Here is a 23,771-nt window from a genome sequence, read left to right as displayed (position 1 = left end):
CACGTGCATCCTGCCTTGCGAGACCACAGCTGCAATAGGTTACCGCGCCTGTTGGCATCTGCTCTCAAAAGTCAGCTGTCTCCAGGCAGGCAAAGTCCAAGGCCTAGTCCCTACCTGCTGCTTGAGACACCCTACTTCTCTTCCCCTCCACCTTTCACTCCCCACTCCACCCCAGCCCGCTGCAAAGAACGAAGGGGGGGCAGCACCCAGTGTCGTGCTGGTTTATATTAATGAGACACACACAGCGTAATCCGGCAGAGGGTTCAGCTCTACAAAGGGAGGCAATAGCAGGCTGCCATGCACACAGCAGCTCAGGTAATTGGTTTATCTGTCTAGAAGCAGCGGTAGCAATCTCCACACAGACAGACTAGCAGTAAAGTCTCTTCCTTAAGGCTATTTCCTTTGTCTTTTCAATTGCTTGCACATCCATGTGAGAGAGAAAGAGAGAGAGAGAGAGAGAGAGCGTGAGCTAGAGAGAGAGGGAGAAATGTTAATTTGTGAATTAATGGCTTTTCTCAGCGGAATTGTAAATTCAAATGTCACCTCGCATGGTGACACTGCGGCTGAGCTGCTGAAGAAGCCGCGATCAGATACCGCCCCCACCAAACACGCGCGCGCGCGCGCACATACACACACACACGCACACACTGCTTTGCACCTCCCCTCCCGAAAGGTAGCTGCAGAGGGGAACATGCTACTTTTAATTGGCAATCACCTCACAATACGGATATGCAACTGGGCTTGCTCTCCCGCCCTGCTGGGCACAACCCGGTCGGCTACCTCCTCCCCATTTCAAACACGCACAGCGCAAGTCCAAGACAACGCAGTATCTCCCATCCCATCCCCCCCCCCCCACCCCAGATTAATCAAAGGAGGATTGTTTTCAAGGGAGGACTTCAGAACGGATGCTGCTGCAACCCTCTCTTCTCCTGCAATAATCAGGTGAATTAATGACCCTGAAGTTAACGTGAGCGGGGGCACTTGGGTGCTGCATGGCGTAGGGGAGAAAGCCTTCATTGTTTTCGAGCAGGAGGCGGGCAGCAGTGAGGGAGATTCATGGAGATTGAATATGCAATTTTCTTTCACCTTGCCAAGAGCTGCCCCTGGGCTGTGCCTGGCCTAAATTTTTTTTTCTTCACTTTTTGCCATCTCTGCCTTAACCAGCCCTCCCACCTCCCTTCCATTCTTTCCAGAAAATTACCTTCAAAATTGATTTCCACTTTTACAAACAAATATAATGGGAACAGGAGAAAAAAAACTTGGGCTGTGATGAATTGGGGCTGTCAGGTGCTTCCAAGTCATCTTTGTTTTTGTTTTACTGCCCGGCAGGTCCTTTGTTTTCCCAGCAGCTGGCAATAGCGCCCCTACCAGCCCTACCCGACCTCTATCATGGTGATACCCCTGGGTATTAACCCCCTTAATCCCGATCCCCCACCTGCCAATGGTATCATGGCTCCCCACCACTGCAGTGCTACCAGTTCCCATCACAACGCTGGCACCAGCTGAGCCCAGTCAGGAATACAGCCAATCAAGTCACTGGGCTACCCTGCTCCTCCAAGAGCATGCTACAACCGACCCTGTCACTGATACAGGCCGTCGAGTTGCTGGGCTACCCCGACCCACCAACAGCCCGCTACAGCGGGTCCCCATAATCGATACAGCCGAGTTGTTAGGCTACCTTGATCCTCTAACACCCGACAACGGATCCCCGTCCCCCTGCTTTAGGCCTGCCCCTTTTGGCCATCTCTGCCTTATCCGGCCCTCCCACCTGCCTTCCATTCTTTCTAGAAAATTACCTGCAAAATTGAGTGCCGCTCTTACAAGCAAATATAATGGGAACAGGAGGACAGAACTTGGGCTGTGACAAGCCAGCTTTGGCTTTTCCTGCCAGTCAGACAGACCCAGGTTTGCTAGCTTGGAGCCTCATCACTGTATTACTCCTCTTCTCCTCTGCCACATCCAACCGATCTTCGGTGCTGCTGCCCGAACCGTCTGTAATGTTATATTGAACTGGGCCATTGCCGTGTTACCCCAGGCTCCACTGCCCATCCCCATTGCCAGGCCCCTGCAGCCCACTGCCATCGTACTCCCGCGCTCACCCCACTCCCAATGTCATGGTACCAAAGATCCCATCACACTGCCCCTGTCTCCCAGCACATCAACCTGTGTCCCGTTGCAACGTCACGCCTGCACCCCTTGCAATCATATTCCCTCTCACTGCAGCAGCACCATGTGCCTCATTGTCCCGTTACTACTGACCCTTGTCACAAAATTAACCAGCACCTCATTGCCATGTAACCCCTGATGGGCATCACAACAGCACCCCTGTACTCCACTGCCATGTCACTCCTGGTTCTTGTCATAACGTCACCCACCACCCCCTTACCCCATTGCCACCTGTGCTGCTTGGCTCCCTCACGTTTAGGCCGTGACTCCAGCCACGATGTTACCCCTGGCTCCATCCCATGCAAAGTCCAGAACAGTTTCAAACATCCACCTCTTTGCAGGCAGCCTGCAGCAGCATATACCTGGACTGACACTGAGACCCCCAAGAAACAGATGGCCCCCCAAGAGATCTGGGATGAAATACACAGAGAGGACACACGAGGTAGACCATGTAGAGCAATTTTCTGAAGCACTGCAAGGAGTTTTATCTGGGTGATTCTCATTGGACATGTCAGTGGGAAGTGAGCAGCTAAATTAACTTGCCCTTAATGACACAGGTAGAGGAGTTAGTCTCCAGCCTCCTTCCCCCCTGGGCAGGTGCAATTCTGTGTCCTGAGCCCTACTCAGCACACTTGCTCAAGAACCATTGGCTACCCCCAGCTCCAGCCTTCTGTGTGTGCAGGGCTGGGCGCGGTCTGAAATGGGGCGAGGCGGCGTTTGCACTGGGGAGCAGTCCCTATGGAAAGAGGGAGCTTAGAGGCAGCCCCAAAGCAAGCTGGCTTGATTGTGAAACTGATCTTTTTGTGGGAGCTGCAACCCCTTGTGGGACCCTTATCCCTTCAAGAGCTGTGCATACCTCCCGGTTCACAGCACCAGAGAAGGGTGATAACAATGCGCTCTGATGGCAGCTCATCAGGCTGGATGCACAGCCACTGATGTTAACACACACATACACAATACTCCCACAAACCATGCACAACACTTGCATAAATACACCTACACCTAATATGCACACACGCACATTGCAGCCTCCACCTACATAAAAATATACGCACAGCACACCCCGGTCACAAAAATATATATTCATACACAACGCTGACATAAATCCAGCGACACCTACATTGTATGTGACAATGCACAATGCACCCCCAAAGCCACAACCCTACACAGCACTCACAAATGCACGCAAAACACACCCACAGAGACACAGGATTCACAGCACTTCCCCCACAGCACACCGACGCTTCCAACGCACAGGGCAGCCTACACACCGCTTACACAACCCAAATGAATCCCATGCCGCTCTGCCAAGGACGGATGTCCAGACCAGTGGAAACAAGTCCCACTAACACAAACACACATCTGTTCCTGGGGTCACAAACGCAGGCACACAAACACAACCCCGGGACCGATCTGGCTGCCCTCAGTGTTACTGATCTGTGGCAAACTGCCCTGAACAGCAGCTCCAGCTGTGCAGGCGTTCTGCTATTGACCCTGCCTTCTGCGATGCACTCTTTTAACTCTGCCTTCCCTTCCCGTCTGCTTAACAGTGTGATACGTCACCCACCTTCCCCCACGCACAACTCGTGCACACGCACGCGCTAGTGCACGTGCACGCTCAGGCTAGCTGGCTCCTTTGCTTGCAGACAGACCTCATACAATCCCAACGCCGAGTGCTGGCCCCGCCACACTGGCGTTTGTTAATCCTGGCCCCTTTCATCAGTGCTGTGCTGTTTAGGCCTTGTTCTGCCACCTCCCCCTCAGCTTCCCCAGTTCCACACATGCCCTGCCCTCTCTGGCCGTTCCTCTGCCCTGGCTCAGAGAGGGACACACGGGCTACTGGCAGGGGTCGTTCATTCTACAGTCTGAGCTCTTGTTCTTGGGCATCTGACCCGCATTCGGGCTGCTGGGGCTTCACCGACAATAAACCGTCTCTTAGAGCTACAGCTTCTCCTGGTGCATGCGAGAGCTGTTAACTACACCTGCCTGCATTGACACGGCCTTGCTGTACGTGCAGGACAGACGCTGCTGCTTGCAGGGGTACAGCACACCCCCGGGCGGGCACAGCCATGCCGCCTGAAACAACAGCGTCAGAGGGCAAAGGGGGGTAAAATCACAACATGAAACAACACCTCCACTCCTCGCGCACAGCCAGCTCCCTCGGAAGGAACACATCCGACACCCGCTGCCGACGGCTTGCACATGGGGCAACACACTACACCCATCTGCGGTGCCACTAACACCACCATTTGCCTGCCGCAAAGCAGTCATAGAAAATAACGCACACGCCTCCCTCTGCAGTGACCCTGGAACACGGCATGAAACAAGACAACCACGCTACAGGCACGGCGCCTGGCTTCACCTCCAGTGACCCATACACACTCAAAACACAACCACGTGCAACTGCGTTCGCCCAACGGCACTCACACAAACACAGGGCAGAGGCAGTGATACAATTCCATGGTGGGACCCAGGCACCTTGGCTACTCAAGAGCACAGCAGTTGAAAGCACAAAGCTGAATCTCTGTAACAACACAAATACTCCCCTTTTTTTGCTGACACAGTCACACTGCCAATAATATATCATGCTACAGACAACAACATAAATATGCTCCTTATAACGACACAAGCATGGAAGCAACACAACTGTGTGACCCATAACAACTGCTCACCCTACAATAAAACACGGAACAACGTGACCATGGTGCCTGAAATAGCATCATCCCAGTGTAGCAATAACACACCCGCACTGCCCCCAGGATCACAGCCATACAGCACAAGCCCTGCCACCTGCAATCAACAACCCCATCTGTTGCAGTGACACAACCACCTCAACAGGAGCGACACAACAGTGATGCTTACAATGGAGCAGCCTCACTGCCTGCACCTACACAAGGGCTCCCTCAGGAATGATTCAGTCGTGCCTTCTCGAGCAACACGACTGCTTCAGCTGCAGCCTTGCGAGCTACCACACCAGCAGGAACAGTACAACTGGCCCCATCACGAACACCACAGCCGTGCTGCCAGCAAAGAGACGTCTATGCCCCTGCTAGCGAGATAACTGTTCTGCCCTGAACAACAGCGTTGTAGCACAGCTGCCTTGACACAACCAGCTGCAGCAAGCCTGCTCAAGCACAACACAAATGCAGGCTGCCGCACGCACATCACACCTGTTCTCTACTCCATTTGCCTGGAATGGAGTCAAGCGCAAAAGCCTCCATCCCCATCTTAATGGCTCGGGCACAGGGCATGTCAGAGCCCAGAGTCCTGGATGGAAAGGGCGGTCAGCACTTCCACATAGCCCTTTAACCCAGCGCAGTTCTGCAAGAAGGGTGAAGTTCTTTGAACCGCCGCCAGAGCTACCCGCCAGCCCCAGCTCCTGGCTTTCCGCTCTCAGAGCAAGGCCTGTGTCTTGGAAAGACCTTCGCCCTCATCGACACAGAGCCAGGTGGACAGGTAGAGGAAAGAAAACCTCCAAGCATGCCCCGCAGAACAGCCCCTTTCCAAACCCAGGGCACTCCGCTGTGCCTGGGATTCTTCCCCGGGGAGTGGGAAAGCCATGGGTGACCCAGGCTGCTCACACCTCCAACAACACAATCGCACCACCTGCAGTGACGGGCTGCGCCTTGAACACCACAATCGCACCACCACCAACGACAGGACGCACCTTGAACAACACAATCGCAACACCAACAATGACAGGATGCACTTTGAACAACACAATCACATCACCAATGACAGGACACACCTTGAACAACACAATCGCACCACGTGCAGTGACAGGCTGCGCCTTGAACAACACAATCGCACCACCTGCAACGACAGGCTGCACCTTGAACAACACAATCACGTTACCAACAATGACAGGACACACCTTGAACAACACAGTCGCACCACCTGCAATGACAGGACACACCCTGAACAACACAAACGCACCACCAACAAGGACAAGACACACCCTGAACAAAGCAATCACACCACCAACAATGACGACACACCTTGAACAACACAATCACACCACCTGCAGTGACAGGCTGCGCCTTGAACACCACAATCGCACCATCAACAATGACAGGACACACCCTGAACAACACAATCGCACCACCTCCAATGACAGGCTGCGCCTTGAACAACACAATCACACCACCAACAAGGACAAGACGCAACTTGAACAACACAATCGCACCACCAACAACAGGACGCACCTTGAACAACACAATCGCACCACCTGCAGTGACAGGCTGCGCCTTGAACGTCACTCTCCCATCACCTGCAGTGTGACGACACACCTTGAACAACACAATCACACCACCTGCAGTGACAGGCTGCGCCTTGAACACCACAGTTGCACCATCAACAATGACATGACACACCCTGAACAACACAATCGCACCACCTCCAATGACAGGACGCAACTTGAACAACGCAATCACACCACCAACAAGGACAAGACGCAACTTGAACAACGCAATCACACCACCAACAAGGACAAGACGCAACTTGAACAACGCAATCGCACCACCAACAAGGACAGGACGCAACTTGAACAACGCAATCGCACCACCAACAAGGACAGGACGCACCCTGAATACAAACACACACCCATATGCAAGGATGCAGCCACCTGGAGCAGCACAATCACACCACCTGCGGTGACACAGCAGCCCCACCCGGCACAGCACAGTTGCACCCCCTGTGACGACACAGCCCTGCGTCCCACGCTGAGCCGTACCTCATTCCCATCCCCCAAACCTCGGCCTACCAAAGCGAAGGAAGACACTGAGCCGCGTCCATCCTGTCCTGCTCCGCTGGAGAGCGCGTACTGCCAGCAGGCCGAGTATTATAGCCGCTTACAATAACAACCTGTCCACCTCCTCTCCCACAAAACCACTGCTGAGGTTAGCGCTGATAGGGCTAACGGCCCTGTGGGTTTTATTGCTGCTGAGCCTAATAATACCAGACACATTATGGCTGCTCCTGCCAATAACGCGCCACCGGTCTGAGCCCCGCTAATGCCGACGGGGCTCGTGGAGGATATCGCTGCATGGCAGACCCAATTGCCAGTAACACTGGCACATGCTGCAGTTATTGTCGCGGGCCAGTCTCTACAAACACCGCCCTTCTCCAGCAGCGAGGTCACCGGCCCTGGAGCAGGGCTCAGAATGAGAATCTGGGGCTGCAAAGGAAGTCCGCCCCAGCCCTGCTCTAGTGCGATGGCGCTGCCTTTCATCGTGACGGTCTCCTGACCATCACACTGGCCTGGCCGATCGTATGGAGCAAAAGGGGTCCCCCTGGAGCTTGAAGAGGTCAGGGTGCAGGGGGGCGCTGGGAGTGGTGGACCGTTGTCCTTCCATCCATCCATCCCCCCGATAGGCACCCACCCAGCCCTGCCCCGACAGGCGCATGTAGCTATCTAGGACTGTGAGTCTGAGCCACACTGGCTCCTTTGTTTGCATCTGAGGGTCTGAGCAGGGTCACCCCATTCGCTCGCGTGCCCTTCGGCCCCTGCTGGAAGGAATGAGAGGAGGAAGGGAACAGCCACTTGCTCTTACCACCTTGTCTTGCTCCTACTGCCTCCCGCAGCCGTGGTGTTACCGTGGGAGGCAGGGAGAGGGCCTCAGCCAGGGTTAGGAGCACAGGGAGCCGGGATTTTACTGCGGCTGTGATACGAGGACATGGCTGTCTGGGGCCCTTTCCACTCTCGGAGCTCGGCTCTGTGGGGGCAGCTGGGGGTAACCGTGGGTACAACTACCTGCCAGCCTGGCCATGGCCAGCTCAAGGCAGCTCACTGCGTAGGTTCTGGGACCCGGTGAGGAGGGTGAGTTTCAGAGCCAGGGCTCTCACCTGACCCCACACTGCGATTTTACAGCCTGTCAGACCGAGGCAGAGCCGTCTGTGCTGCCAGACTCAGTGTGTGGATGTATTACTGCAGTGCAGACCCCCCTCTCCCACCCCCCAGCAGGGTGGAGGAGCCACTGGCGAACACACAAAAGGGGCTGGAATGACTAGTGGGGGGACAGACCCTGCCAGCCCCCCACAGATCATTGGCAGAGTCAGGCCTTCAGGGACTGGCCCCTTCCTGGCTCTGATTATGGGCATATAAAATCTTTTCCCTGCTCACTCTCCCCACAGCCCGAGGCGATCCCCTCCCCTAGCCCCCCGTCACCCTCCTGCGACTCCTCCCCTCGGATGTGCGCCCCAGCTGGAATACTGCCTGCAGACGCAGTCGCCTCAGCCTCAAAACAGGTACACCAGAAACGGTTCAGAAAAGGGCAATAAAAGCGATAAGTGTGATGAAGCAGCACCCGTACGAGGGGAAGTTTGGAAACCCTGGACTTTTCAGCTTGGAACAGAGACGACCTAGGGGAGATCCGACAGAGGCCCATAAAATCACGAGCGGTAGGGAGAGAGGAAATACGGAGGTGTTATTTACTCCTTGTTGTAAAACAAGAACCTGGGATCATCCAATGAAACCGAGGCAGCAAGTTTCAAACAAACAAAAGACAAACAAAGCAGGCAGTCCTGTAGCACCTTAAAGGCTAACAATATTCTTTATTAGGTAATTTAGCTCATTAGCTGGTAAATAATATTGTTAGTCTTTAAGGTGCTGCAGGACTGCTTGCTTTGTTTTGCAAACGTACAGACTAACCCGGCTACTTCTCTGAGGTTACCCAACGAAAGGAAGTATTTCTTCACACAGAGACAACCTGTGGAACTCCTCGCCAGAGGATATTGTGAAGGCCAAGACGTGGGTCAAAGAAGAGCTAGATAAATTCATGGAGGAGGGGTGGAGCCAGGGCTGTTAGCCAGGATGGGGATGGACAGGGATGGTGTCCCCACCTCTGTTTGCAAGGGTTTGGATTGAGTGACAGGGGAGGGCGCAGTTGGTGATTCCCTGCTCTGTTTACTCCCTCGGAGGCATCTGGCACCAGCCACCATCAGAAGACAGGCAACTAGGTTAGATGGCCCTTTGCTCTGACCCCCTACGGCCATTCTCACGACACCTGGCTGCCAACGTCCTGCACCAAGCTCACTTCGAGCAGCAGGCTACCCCGGCCTGACGTGAGCGTTTGGCTGCATCATCCTGACCCGTGAGATTCTCCCCTCTTCTTAACCCTCTGTGCCACTGTGTAAGTGTCTCTGTGCCAGCTGCCGTGAGGAGGAGCAGGAGGGGTGAGGACAGAGGATCCTCTCTGCTCCCTTTTCCCCCCGGGCGCTGATAACGTTCTCAGACCCAGGGCAGCCTGGCTTGTCCCCTCCACTCTGAGTGAGACTTCCCAGGAGAGCAATCCCGCTTACCCAGGTGCGGGGGCCTAGCAGGGCCACTGCAGCCCTGCAGCATGGCTGGGTCTGCCCAGCTGCCTGCAAGGGCAAACGCTGAGGCAAGGACAAGAAGCAAGCCCCCGCTGGGAGTAGACAGGGGTAGAGCCCTGGGGTACAGACACTGTCCAGCAACCCCAGCACGATCACTCCGCCCAGTACAAAACACTCGTGCCTCACCCGTGCTTGGCTTCCCCTCCCTCCCATCCCTCTGCAGCCCGCTGCCTGGCCAGGGGAGCCCTGCTGGGGGACAAGTGGGATGCTGGCTGCAGTGGCACCTGCCAGGGCAGATATGAAGCAAAGAGGCCGTCAGCTGGTGCTGCTGGTGGGAGTGGAAGGGCAGGATTGAGACATGTCAGGGCGAGGTCCGCAAGGGCCCTGAACACGTACCACCGGCGGCAGCAGCCGCTGAGAGCTCTGAAAGCCGATGGTGCTCAGCCCCACGCAGGGAACGGCTGACAATGCACCCGGCTCCTGGCTGGAAGCAGGGACTGCAGAGATGCTCCTTTCCTTCAGGAATCACATTCGGGGGGAGGTGGGGATCGGAGGAACAGCTGCACTGTGACCATCTGGGCTTCGGATGCTTTTGTTGTCCCGCCCCAAGCAGCTCCGATTCTGGGACTGCCATGTAGGGGGTGGGGCTGCCTGTCGCGGGCAAAGCCCCTGGCGTGTTTGGAGACAGCAAAGCTCTGGGGACAGATGACCTGCTTGGCATTGTACCAAGGTACTAAGGGATCACACCAAGAGTCAGCTCCCGGCAAAACTCCGCCGCAGGTGAAACTTCCCACAGCCGGGCTTTCCTGCCCACCGCATGCAGGCGTGCTGTGCCGAGAGGTCTGCAAGGCTACAAAGGAGCCTGGTCCCTCAATTTATGGATTAGCTGTAACCATGAAAACTGCCGGAGGACTTGCATTGTTTCCAGTAGCGATGGGTCACCACCCAACGCCTGGCTTCCAGCACTCTCAAAGTCTCAACCACTGCCTTCCTACAAAGAGATTGTCACAGGGCCTCTGCCATGCGGCTGGGGACTGGGTCTGCACCTGGGTCCTGGTCCGGCCCCCAGTGGAGTCAGGGGCAGTTTTCCCATTTGCTTTAGCAGACTCTAGACCTGTGTCTTGGGTTTGCCCCGGGCTCCGGGCAGGATGAGGTGGCCAAGGCTAAGTTTTGCTGGACCTCAAACTCCAAGTGAAATGGGGAGTGCGGGAACCCTACAAGAACGAAGCTGTGCAGGTATCTGGCTGAACCCCGCCTGCAGCTGTTCTGCGAAGATGCAGCCTGTGCCCTATGCCTCCCCGCCTCTCTGCCATCCATTTACCCCATCTGAGCTGTGCCCTGCAGGGAAGCCAGTCCCCTACTGCTAGGAGTCACCATCCGCACCACGGACGAGAGGGGAAGCAACCAATTAAAGCAGTGGCTCTCCTCCCAGCATACACCCCCCGCCCAGGGTTCCCAGAGCTCTTCCAGGGGCATCCACCTCATCTAGGGACTTGTTTAGTTTTACAAGAGCTGACAGCAAAGGCCCTGGCGAAGCTGGTACAAACTGCGATCTCATCCAGACAGTGACCTACTCATACTGCTCTATCGACTAGGTCAGCGTGTCCCCCCGGGGGCGACAGCACCCCAGGGGATTGGGGGAGGCGGCTCGTGTGCAGGGCTGGCACTGGGGGGTGGCAAGCAGCTCCCCTCCCAAGCTAAGATGCACGCCGAAGCCCAAGCCCGCGGCCTGGGGATGAAGCCAGACTCCTGACCAGGGTACAGCAGTCCGGGGAGGGCAGGTTGAGACCCACTGGATTCAGACATGCTTGAACGGGTCAAACAGCTCAGCCCCCCGCCCCCCCCATACCAAGTGCATCCAAATACAAGCGCTGATGAAAGGCAAAAGTAGGCGAGGCCCCCACCCCTGAGCACTGAGACTCCCACCCCATAGCTGCCCCACTGGATACACGCCGGGGAGGTGGGGGGAAGCTCTCCCCCTTGTTGCTCATGCCAAGATCCACAGGGCCACTAATTCAGCCCAGTGCAGGACAGGGGCACAATCTCCCTCCCTAGCTCGTGCGGGTGGGGTGGAGTTGGGTATGACTGCCAGGCCCCAGTGCTTAGCACGTACTGCGGCTGTGAAGGAGGCTGGCTGAACACAGGGCCCTCACTGCCCCGGCGTGCTGCAGAGCCGGGGCTGCTTGCCCGGCGAGTCAGGGAGTCACATTTCCTCCTGCCCTGCTGCAGGTGTGAGCCGAGAGGGCGTCAGGGCAGGAAGCAAGCGAGTCACAATGACCCAGCTTCCCGCAGTTCAAAACCCGGGCACCGGCTGGCACCTGGGGAACTGGGTCCCCGCCCTTCCCAGCAGAGAACGGGCTTGGGAGCTGCTCCAGGAACGGCAGCGGCCAGCCGGCCCGCTGAGCAGATGTCTGGAGAATGTAGCCTGTCATGCGAGGCCTCGGCAGAAGCCCATTCCCAGCCAGCAGGGCCGTGCGGTGAATCGGCCGCCACTGCTAAAGCTGATCTCGCCCCGGAGCAGCTGCAAGGCCTGGGCTGAAATCGGAGCCTGAACACGGGGACAGAGAATACAAGAGGGGAGGATGAGCCTCTCCCCTCCCCCTACCTTCATCACGTTTCCTCTTCTCACCGTTGGACCGAGGAATGCCCAGGATCCCGTTAATGGAGTAAGAACCCACCGGATCATTGGAGGCACTGGAGACGGGAGGGGATGCGGTACTGGGCACTGGACAAAAAGCAAAAGGGAGAAGCGCCGTGAGGACAGCAGCACAGCACTCAGGGAGCCCCCAGCCAACAGCTACCCAAGCGCTCGCTCGCCCATGAGCCCCTCCCGCCATCAGCTCAGCAAAGGAGCCACAGGCTGACAGCCCCTACCGGCCTGTCTTGCTACGTATCACCCACAAGCTCACCCTGCTGCAGTGCCGCAGAGCACCCCCCTGTGCATCCCACCAGCACGGACAAGCTTCCGGCAGACCACAGGCTAGAGCGACAACTCCCACCACGGTGCCGTCCAGCGGCGTCCCACGCCCTGCAGGTCTGCACACGCCACGCAGGCCCAGGCGGTCCAGGCTCAGCCAGGCAGCTGCCGTCCAAGCCTGGCATAGAGTGCTCTCTCCCAGGGTGCGCCGTGTGAGAGGCACCTGTCACTTCACACCCCAGACCCTCTCCCCATACAGGGTACAGCCCAGCACACGTTCACAGCGCCTCCGCGCAGCTCAGCACAAGCCAAGGCCGGCTGCCATCTCCCAGCGCAGAGCAAGAGCCCACTGTGCACATTAACGCCACCCAGTGCAGCCAGTCACCCAGCGCAGGCGAGAAGCTGCCCACTGCAGCCCAGGCATGGCCATCACCCTGCCTCGGTTTCCAGGGGAGCTCAGGCCCAGCTCACAAGCCGTGCTCGGAAGAGCGGGTGCAGGCGTGCAGGGGAGTACAATGCATTCCAGGAGGCCTGCTCTCACCTCCCAGCACGGCCTGTGTGCGTCCGAGCAATTAGCAGCACTGCTCAGACTCACATCAGTGCCTCCTTCTCAACCTCCCCGGCACACCTCTGCCCACCCCCGGGAACACTGGGCTGACGTGATCAACACTTCCGTGCCATGGGAGCCTTCCAGTACGGTACATACAGACGGTCCAGTACATTCCAGTGCGGTGCCATACTTCCAGCGCCAGTACCACTAACACCACTCCACACAGCCCCATGCATTCCACCACATTGCAGGACGCGGCACTTTTCTAACTTCTTCCAATACGCACAGAACCCACCGGCCCCATCCATTGCCGACCAGCTCTTCCCAGGAAATCCCCATACAGGGCTTGATTTCCAGGAACAAAACACCCAGAACGGCTTCCCTCGAGAAACCATCATGGTTCACGACATCCCCGCACACAGCTGTTTGTCCAGCACAGTATAGCAACCTCATGCGCTACCAGTCAGAGCAGAATCTGCTCATGAGCCAATGGTAGAAAATGGCTTAACGCGCCCTTGGCACAGAATCCATAACACTAGAGACCAGCAAATCCTAGCAGGTAATACCATAGGCTCAGACTCCCGCACACGCCATCTCTGGCTAATGTCTCAGTGAAACACGTCCAGGCTGTGGTCAGTAGCTGAACGTCTGTCCCTGTGACATGGGTATCCTTGTCTCCGAGCAATGGGCTCATCGCCGGGAGGGGAGAGATGGACGGACGGACGCAGAGAAGTGAAAGAGGAAGGATGCGAAGGCACCAGGAAAAGGGACGGCGAGGGAGAAATGAGCTTGGATGTCGGTGCTGGACACCTCTGGAGAGAGAGGTGCAGAGAAGAGGAGGTGGAAGGATGTGGAGGGACTCAGTATGAGATGCCAAACCCCATCTACACGCTGAGCAGCACTTGGCTACTGCCCAAACCCACAGGCCCCGCTGGACTGGAGAATTCAGCCCTCGGCCTTTAGCTCTGCTCACTACTGGGTGATGTTATCGCTCTCCTCTGGCCCAGTGCCCATCACTCTTCACTTCCACCCATCATCCTCATCCCACCCGCCCCTGCTCCACCTCCTTACCGATGGTGTGCCCCGATGCCGTCACGCCGGTGCCCGTCCCGTCTGGCGTCGGATGGAAAGGCTGCTGAACTTTGGTTCTGATAATCCTGTGAAAAGGTGAAACAGGGTCAGAACTCAGCTGCTCCGGGCCATCCCTGCCCTCACCAACCCCCAGCCAGACCTGGAGCCTGAGCTGCCAGTCAGTCGCATGGAGCAGGGAATAACCCCACACAGTGAGTTTTAGTGGCACAGCATGACTGCAACATGGACATGGGGGTTTCGCAGCCCACACCATTGAGAGCCCCTCTGAGTTTTGCCTGCAGAGCTGAGGCAGCTCAGAACAACCTAACTCATGTGTCAGTCGCTACCTGTGCCTGGATGCACTGGCGGTTCAGGCCTGTTATTCCTGGTGATGCTGCAGGAGGCTGGATGAACCCACTCAGTGGGCAGACCCCAGCGGCCTTAGCAACGAGCAGAATCACTGTGAGCGGTGCAGATCTGACCTGTACTGTGGCTTGGAGGGCAGGAGGTGTGAAGAGTGCGAGGGTCCTAGGACACAGATTCCAAGAGCTTAAGGGCAAAAGGAACCATTAATTCATCTACAGGTCAACCCTGTCTTGTCCGGCACCCTTGGGGGGACCGCGGGAGGTCAATATTGTCTAGCAGCATTACCAGCACTTCCACTGCTGACTGAGCTCTTAGGAGACATGGAGGGGAAATTACAACTAAATAACAGCACAGGACATGGAGAGCCAGGACTGGAGGCTGGAAAAAAAAGTTTATAGGATCACAGGAAACTTGGCCACACCCCTGGTAAGCGGTCGTCCGGCTAACTAAAATCTTGCCAGACCACAGATGCTGCTGGACCGGAGAGGTTCAGCCTGTACTCCGACCTCTCGTAGGTCAAAGATCATAGGATTTCGCCCACTATCCCCTGCACTGAGCCCAACAACATGTGTAACTGTGACTCAGCTGGGTGTCAACTTCATGCTACTTGATCAAGAAGCTCTGCCCCAGGAAGGCAAGACACCGGCAATGCAAAGCGCCGTTGGTTTTTCCGAATCAAGCGCAGTCCCTATTAGCTGCCTACGGATTGCCAAGGGAGGTGAGCGAGCAGGGCGCAGGGCCGTGGGATATCGATCACAGGCAGAGACAGCTCTCTCGCTGAGCACGCGTTGATCAGGCAGGGAAGGAACCCAACGCGGAAGCAGAGAGGCGGTGTGCTGGGGAACGCGACAGAGCAGCGGCGACCGCCTACAAGAAAGTTTAAGCTCAGCGTATGGCCCTGTCCTGGTCCGGCGGCGCCGTCTGCTGCTAAGTCGCTGAGTCAAATCCAGCTGAGGCAGCGATGAAAGAAATTCATTACCTCCTGAGGGACACCAGGAAAAAGGGCTGCTGGGTTCCTCCACCATGTGCTGAGGGGCAAGTGTTTGCAACCCAAGGGTCACCCTCGTTGTTAGCCCGCTAGCTGCCAACAGCTGGAGAGGTGACCAAGGCTGAACCCCCTCAAACCTCCTTGCAGGGCAGGGCTGAGGTGGGGTAAGCACTGCCCACGCTGTTCAGAGATTGGTTTCCAGGACCGTCAATCCTGCGTTAAATTCACTTTAAGCCCCTCCCTAAAGTCTCTCCAAAATATGAAAGCAAGTAAGTGAAGCTGCCTGACATCCTCCCCTGCTCTGGTTATCGGGGGGGTGGGGGGGAGGCACAAACACTGCAAAGCTCCTACCCCAGCGCCAGCTGGCCGGACTTCAAAGAGAAATGGCTTGTTCTGCTGCCCAGCGGGGCTGGGGGAGGCAGGGGCCAGCCCAGGCTGGTGTAGAAAGGCTGCCAGGGAACGGCATTGCAGGCCTGAGCCCCTGGGACGTTCAGGCACCGCCGGCAATGGAGCCTGGAGTGTGAGGAAGAAGCAGGTCTTGCAGAGGGCAAGGCCTGGGCGGGAGGCAGGTAATGTAAAGGTTTGTATCTGAAGAGACCCAGCTGGCCTAGTTCCACTGCTGTCGGTGGAGCTGTGCTGATTCACACCAATCTGGGGATCTGGCCAGGAGGCCTTGGAGGGGTTTGTACATGTGGTGCCGGATTCTGGAGCTGTGCTGATTTACACCAGCTGAGCAGCTTGCCTAAGGAGTCCAGGACAGGGCAGGTATTTTAATTTCTTCCTTCTTGTCCATCCCCCTCCACCCGCCAATCGCTTGAAGCACCCTGAAGTGCCACTGTGTGCGTGTGGGCGTATTGATCCCCCCCAGCCCAGAGAGCACAGCAAGTGGGGCTGGGGTGCGGGCACAGGGCTGGAAATAGAAAGCCATAAATTATTTGTGACAGGAAAGCAATAGTGCCAGAGAGCTGAGCACAAGTCCCATGTCACGATTAGATTCCCTTTAGCCGGATGACACTGTAAAAGAGGTTAAGTGTCTGATGGAACCATACACCTAGGGGCAGGGGCAGGCTGGGAGCAGAACAAGCCACACAGTGCGGGGATATCAATTCTGCAGGCCAATAATATTCCTCTCATTGATCGCAACACAAAGTTCAAAAAATCTCATTACAGCCAGGCAGACCTGGAACTTTTTAAAAATCAATAGAGCGATATAATGTATGTATGCTTAGTATGAATGTATCTATTCATCTATCCATCCATCCAAAGCCTGCCCAAGGCGGCTCTGAGTTAACCGACATGTCAGACTGTGTTACGTTGTGTTGTACGATACCAAAACGAACACGTTAGCAGAATTCCCTTCCAGCATTTGGTGACATACGGTACAAAGTCCTGTTAGCAGGGAGATGACATCAGATGTCCCCATTCATGCTTTCAGATGACGTCAGACAGTTCCAGTGACATCACGCTGTGCTGAGCTATTCGCTACTGAAATGAACCGGCGAAGATGAGTCCTTTGGACTCCTCCCCGACGTGACCAGAGATGCTTCCATTCACCCTGATGAGGTCACCGGGATGCTCGCAGGACTTGGGAAGTGAGAAATATAAACAAGCTAAATTTAAAGCGGAGCTATCCCGGCCTGCTGTTACAAGACACAGCCCCTCGGATGCAAAGGCAGCCCCCCTGTGCACACGGCTCCTCAACTCACGAGGAACTCTTGGTACTGCACAGTTTGTTTTCTATTCCGTTTGATTCCCAAGATTTTCACCTTGCTCCTGAGAGCCCTGATGAAAGCTGGGTGGAGGGAACAAGTGGGCAACATGGAGGTGGCCTGTAACATACTAGGGAAAGTATGATCCCTGGAGGAGAGCAGCTGTACCACAGGGACAACTTAACTCCCTCCCTTTCCACCACATTACCTGGGCACCTCACCCCATGAGCACATTTAACCTCACAGCACCCCTGGAATGCAAGGAAGCTACAGCCCTGTTCTCAGAGAGGGAGCTGTAACATGGATCGACTGTACCCACAATCCCTAACTCTGGTGCAATCTGCCACAGAAAGTTTAAAATTCTGCTGCAAAAAAATTAAAAATTCCGAGCAAAATCTTTTAAAATTCTGCATCTGCCACTTGCCAAAACAGTGCAAGCCCGCCAGCCCGGTTTCAATTCTTTTGGCAATTTATGTAAACTACGGTATAGTGGATGGAGAATGGGACTAAGGAGTATGGCAGGAACTCCCCAAACCCTTTTGCTTAACAGTAATGCAGCTAATTTTAACTCATTTCTAGTTATTAGTCAATAAATATATGCAGCCGTATGCTCAGTGCTCCTGTCAAGCAAGTAAAGGCTGGGGAATCAAACTCACAGTTTATATTGGCTACTGATCATCTCCAGAAAGGTTTGTAGCAAACAGTCTGTGGAGCACATTTCGATAGGGAATTATGTCAGTCCAAAAAATTAGATCGGTTCTAATCACTAAAGCACCGTGAGTATTCATAAGGCCACGCTGTCCTTTACACCACTTTGGCAATAGAGAGTGTCCTTAAAAGTTTTACACCTATCTTATACTCTTGGGGCAAATTCACAAACACAGACAGGAACAATGCACTAAGCAGGCAGGCTGCTACATTTTGCTCCAGCTGAGAGCAAAGATCCTGCCCCATACCTAGCTCCTCAGAAACCCCGCCAAAGCCCTGCCCCTTCATGCCAAGCATGCTGCAAGAGTGACTAGGAGGACGGTCTCTCTCTTTCTCTCTCTCAGGTGCATGCACACACACATACACGTTACTACACAGCCCTAGTGATTTACACCTCTGCTGGCTGCTCCGGGCACCCAAACCAAACTGCCAGGGAGGGGGCACATAACTACGCTTGCAACTTCCTTTTGCTTCCCTTTCAGAAGTCGTTTTTCTGTAGGAAGGCAAAACAATCTGCAGGGGACATGAATTCTGCACAAGCCCAGTGACGCAAAATTTCCCTTGGAGCAAATTGCATAGTGAGCCAAGGGCAGAGCTGGGAATTGAGCCCAGGTCCCTGAAAGCTACACCAGTGCCCTCCCTACCATACCATCCTTCATAGCTTGGCTCGGCATGTGGTATTTGTGTCACTCCCTAGGAGGCCTTGGTGAATTCTGCACATTGAATGGCTCTGAATTAACAGTTCAGGGGCCAGGAGGCCTTCATATCCACAGAACAGGAAGAACAGCCTCGTAAGATTCCCCCACCCAGTCCCACCAACCCACAGGAGTGAGAGGGGAACACCTAGCCAGACCTTGGGCTCTCCAACACGATCTCATGTTGGAACAGTGGATACCGAGATGTGCCCATTAAGAACTGTATTTAGACTCAACAGCAGCTGGTAACTTTTGGTCACTACCCACCAGGACCAAGGCTTTGCCAGTGACCCAAAGACAAAGGGCTCTGTAGAAAACACTCCTCATTTTCGCGAACGAATCTGCTTTTGTGCCACAGGCTCCCAAGGAACAGGATACAAGCACTGAGGTTGTGTTTCTGCAACTTGACAATAAACCTGACCAAAGTAACTCTTAGAGCACCAGGGTGGAGGAGGTAATATCTTTTAAACTCTTAAGCCGACACAGAGCTGAAGGACCTGGAGAAGAGTACTGTGCCAGCACCAAAGCCTGCCAGCTTTACTAACAGATATTGGTCCAGCAGAAGATATAACCTCACTCTCCTTCTCTCTAAAATCCTGAGACCAATAAGACCACAACAACACAGCACATTAAATAATTATTGGCATACGAGGGATGAACCCAGTGGACTATCCGAATGGAACATGTTTCTTCTGTCAAACAGCCTGGCCCCCTAAAGGAATCCTCATGTGGCAATCATGAATGACATTGTTGGACAAAAAAGAATGGAACTCAGTGAGTTTGACTGTAACTCGAACATGCAATATAGAAGGGACCCATTCCAGTAGCTTGCCATTTATTTGTGGATGGAACCGAATCATTGTATTAGCATCCAGAACTGTGCAAATGACTGATTTTTTTTCAGTTCTCTGGAAATTCTGAAAAATTAGGGGAAAATATTTTGGGCTGAATGATCTTCTCCATAATTTTCAGTGAATCTGAAAAGTGGGAAAAAAAATCTGGACCAAACACAATGTTTTGTTCTGATTTGGAGCATTTTTTAAAACATCTCTGATTGTTCCTTTGACAAAATTGAAACAAATTTGAAAAAATCTGTTTGAACTTAACCGGTGCAATGTTCCAGTTAGAAAATGTCATCAAAGTGTTTCCATTTCCTCCCACTTTTCTTTAATAGGACACAAATTCACAAGGAGTTTTGGTGTGGTCAAACCATTATTTTTAGCTGAAATAAAGGCTTGTGTGGAACATTTTGCCCAGCCCTACTAATAACTATCTCTGTCACTGCGAGATAAAAACGAGCTCACTGTGAACCAGGACTACCCACAGCTCCTCTCTTAAATCAAGAGGGTTACAGCAGATGAAAGATGAACAGAGTTGATCCACTTCTGACCACTGCTGCAACAAACACAACATAACAACACAACCCACCAACACCATCGTCTTTCTCAACTTCAGAACTTCTCCCACAGGCAGCTCCTACGTGGACCAGAAACATAGGCCTTCTGGATGACTGCTATGAGAGAACAGAAGCCCAGTTTACCGATTGCGGCTATTGCTGACTCACTGACAATCTCTAGCCAGGGCTCTGGAAATAGTCATGCTTTTGACCCTCTTTCTAAACTCCTTCCTGAGTCTTTCCCAAATTGGGAGAAGCCACAATTCTCAATGACTCAACCACTGTCTGTCACCCAGGCAACACAGTACACTTCTTTGCAATACACGTGAATACTTTCAAAGTTACATTTTGCAGACAGTGTCTCATTGGACTATATCCACCTCTGGTTTCACCTCCTAAGAGTCAATGTCTTGATATAGTAACATTTGTGGTTAACTCGGGTCAAACTGGCTACTAGAGCAAGGGTGAACTGGTAATTACCGTAAATTCACATTTCTGTCATCAAATGTGAGACTGGTCCACAATCAGTGAGTGTGCAAAGTGCAACTTTGACACTGATATTTGCAAACCAGGCTCCTTCAAGTTCAGCAGAATATGCCTAAGATTTACTATATAAACCTCTAAAACAACAAGAAGTCCTGTGACACCTTATAGATGCTGAATCTCCAATACAGAACCTGGCATTCACTTTGCCAACTGAGTTAAATGTGCAGTATTATGTTAAGTAACAGTATGGGATATCATTACAGGACGTCGTGAAATAACGTCTCTTTCAGGAACCTGTATGAATTATTTACGGATGGTTCCTGGTATCACCCTTTATGGCTAATGTTCCAAACCAGTTTCAACTGAAACCAATTTCCCGTTTTCAAATACTCATATCTTCCTGAAACATTCATCATACGGACTGAAATTTTTCATGCATGACCTCTGCTCAGAGGTGGTTATTTCTGGAAAGTTTAAGTTGAAGAGTGAAAGTCCCTTCAGCTAATGTTGAGTTCAGAGCGTTACAAAAACTCACCTTTCCTGTTGTTAAAAAGAAATCGGCTCAGCACACTTATCTGATCAAAGCTACAACACAAGCAGAGTAAAAAGTGTGAAGCTTAACGGTGTGGGAGTTTTTCTCTCTGAAATGCTGCCTGGTTAGCATGCAGGGCAGTTTTCGCCTGATAAACAAGAGATTGGAAAATGTCACCTCTCCATGAGAATCAAGGGTAAGAAAGGTCCCACCCCCTTTTGTGACATCATTACTGGGTCTCACTTCCCAGCCTAATAGGCCCTGGGATTTGTGTGGTGCTGCAGCGTGGGGCGGTGGACAGAAAGGAAACAGGGAGTGCTTCCGTGGTAAACACACCTGTCATCAGAAACTGACACAGCAGCAGCCGCAGGAGACAACGGTGGTGTCCACAACTTCAGCGTTTCTGCAGCTTGAGCCTCCTTTGCTTTCATTACAAAACTGAGGTTGACACTTTCCGAGTCAGTGCCAAAGGCTGGGCAGGGACTGAACACCTGTCATGCTCATTTACCTGCAGGGAAGTCAGGGTGCTCAGCAGCTCATTAACAAGGTGCTCAAGGCCAGTTTATTAGTATTATTTGGTTTAAACCAGCGCTCTGCACCCTGACGGAATGGAAACCTAAAGGAGGAATTTACTCAGCTATTTCTATTGTAAAATCTGTATGCTCTGCCCTGTGGCCATGTTATATCACCATAGCTCTTACTCACCCTGCCTTTAGATGTTTTAAAATGGATGAACCAGCCACATGCTCCTCCGGTAGCCGGGTGGTATGTGTGTACAACACATAGCCATGCCCACCACTCAGAGACACTGCTCGGTGGAAGGAGACAGGAAGGCCTTTTCCTTCGCTGAAGATCTCAGAACTGCTTTGAACTGTTGCACAGACAACGCAGACACGCAGTTGCGTTAGACAGGGTCGGGTGGTAGAACAGATAGAGCCTCGCACTTCTGCTAATAAGGCAACTGCTAGATGAGAGGGGTGAGGAGCGAACTTTGCTGATGGACAGATTTTCTGACCCTGGCCCCTGTCAGAGACAGGGTGCTGGATGAGATGGACCCTGCTCCTGCTGTCGGAGAAGACGAAGCGTCCCCTGAGGGCCGCAGAAGCATGCAGTGCCCATCAGCCCGAAAAAGGTCCCTTCGCAGCTGCTGAGTCCAATAAGGCCCACCCATTTCATCAGACGTTCTGCCAGGCACTGTCTGTGGCTATGTCTACACGACAGCCCTATTTCAAGATAAGGTATTTCCAAATAACACAGCCAGACACAAAATGCATTTCGAAATAGCATTTCCGGGTCCACAGCGCTCTGTCTAAATAGTGCCACTGGAGCCCGTTACGGCCAGTCTCAGAACAGGCAGTACTCCTCGGGGGATGAGGTGTACTGGAATCGAAATAAGGGGCCTGTTATTTCAAATGTGTTTCGAAGTCGCGCGTGCATCGCTTAGACGCCGCCGAAGTTATTGTGAAGTAACTGCTGCTATTTCAAGATGACTAGGCCGCACAGACATGGCCTTTCAGACCAGAGGGCTACTTCCACGGAGCACACACATTGGATTTCATTTAGATGTACCGTACGTGTATATTCACAGTCCATTTCAAGCCCCCTGGGTGCACATTACTGGCCACTTAAAGCACTTCCTGGGAGGTTAAAGTTGCAGGGCCTTTGGCCTCATTCTCCACACACGCCCCCGAGGTGCGAATGGCCAGCGACCATGCACCGGACATCTCACTGCTCATGGACAATACAGAAGAGAGCTCAGACCGCAGCGTGGCCGCATGCTGGGGAAGCACAGCTGCTACCAAAGCCCGGTGGAGCAGTTGCTCTGCACCAGATTAGTTCCTTAAAACAAGCTGGCGGCCGTCCTCTGGACAGTCACTCTCAGTGGCGCGTCAAAAGGAGAGGTAGGTCTGGAAGAAAGTATATGGGAACAGACTGCTCTTACAAAGCAAGGGCCAGATTCAAACACTCAGTGCCTTTGCACAGCACCTTGCTTGGTGATAGCCACAGGGAAGCCAGTGAGCTGGCTACTGCTACTCCAACAGTAAGGGGTCCAAATCTGGCCCTGAAAGGAAACAGGAGGAAGTCCCTTCTCCGTGCAAGAGTCCTGAAGTCCATGGAGCTATGCTGATTTACGCCAGTGAGGATCTGTCCTTTTCTGGCCAAGCCCCTGCACAGCTGGGCCTGCAGAGTTGTTTTGCGTTGGGTCAGTACGGTTTTCAATGATTATTCTAACCTACAGGGCTTGTCCATTTGCTGAAAAGCCTGAACCAATTTCAGCCAAGACTCTGTGGCAGGAGCTGGAAAAGGGACCCACTCTACACCAAACCCTCCGAATCACCTGCTGGGGATAAGCCTGATTCGCACAGAGATATTACAAAGCATTCCATGCTTGGGGCACAGACCAGTCAGAGAATCCAAGCAATGGGGGGTTACCACTTGGAAAGCCACACAAGAAAGTAGGGGGCCAAAGTCACTCGGTCAGCATTGATTGCGAGCTGGGGTATAAATTTAGGACCACCCCAGTCGATCAACCCATGGCAGAACTCCTGCTAGCATCCATCGGTAGTTTACACAAGGGCTAAGGGGAGAAGATTTTTGTTTTCGTTACTCTCACTACTTACTATCAGCTTGACTGGCACCTCGTCATGCTGCTCAGCGAGAAAGCAGGCTTGCCTTTCAGCCCATGGCTATTCCTGTCCTATATTCCTCACGTTGCTTTTCTCTCATTTGCCCCCTTCTTCCTCCATTTCCCTTGGCCTTTGATCTGCACTTCCTTCTCTTCAGCAGCACCCAGTTCCCAGCCCCTCACTGCAGTCCCCACTCCACCCACTGAAAGGCTCGTCGGTGAAATAGTTAAAGTCTGCATATTTTTT

The 23,771-nt window shown here is 53.6% G+C and overlaps 1 protein-coding gene across 1 annotated transcript in view; it reads right to left on the bottom strand.

Annotated features, from left to right (window-relative positions):
• PAX2 (paired box 2) overlaps nt 1-23,771 on the bottom strand; it is a 90,013-nt gene that overhangs the window by 41,070 nt on the left and 25,172 nt on the right. Inside the window, exons 4-5 of the mRNA XM_074999806.1 lie at nt 14,019-14,104; nt 12,086-12,205 (exon numbers count right to left, since the gene is read on the bottom strand). Of these exons, the coding sequence (XP_074855907.1) occupies nt 12,086-12,205; nt 14,019-14,104 (206 nt within the window). The remainder of the gene's footprint in view (nt 1-12,085; nt 12,206-14,018; nt 14,105-23,771) is intronic.

Source organism: Carettochelys insculpta, chromosome 7, assembly GCF_033958435.1.
Source record: "Carettochelys insculpta isolate YL-2023 chromosome 7, ASM3395843v1, whole genome shotgun sequence".
NCBI classification, from domain to species: domain Eukaryota; kingdom Metazoa; phylum Chordata; order Testudines; family Carettochelyidae; genus Carettochelys; species Carettochelys insculpta.
The sequence above is the reverse complement of the archived record's forward strand: the minus strand, read 5'-3'. Positions and strand labels throughout refer to the sequence as shown.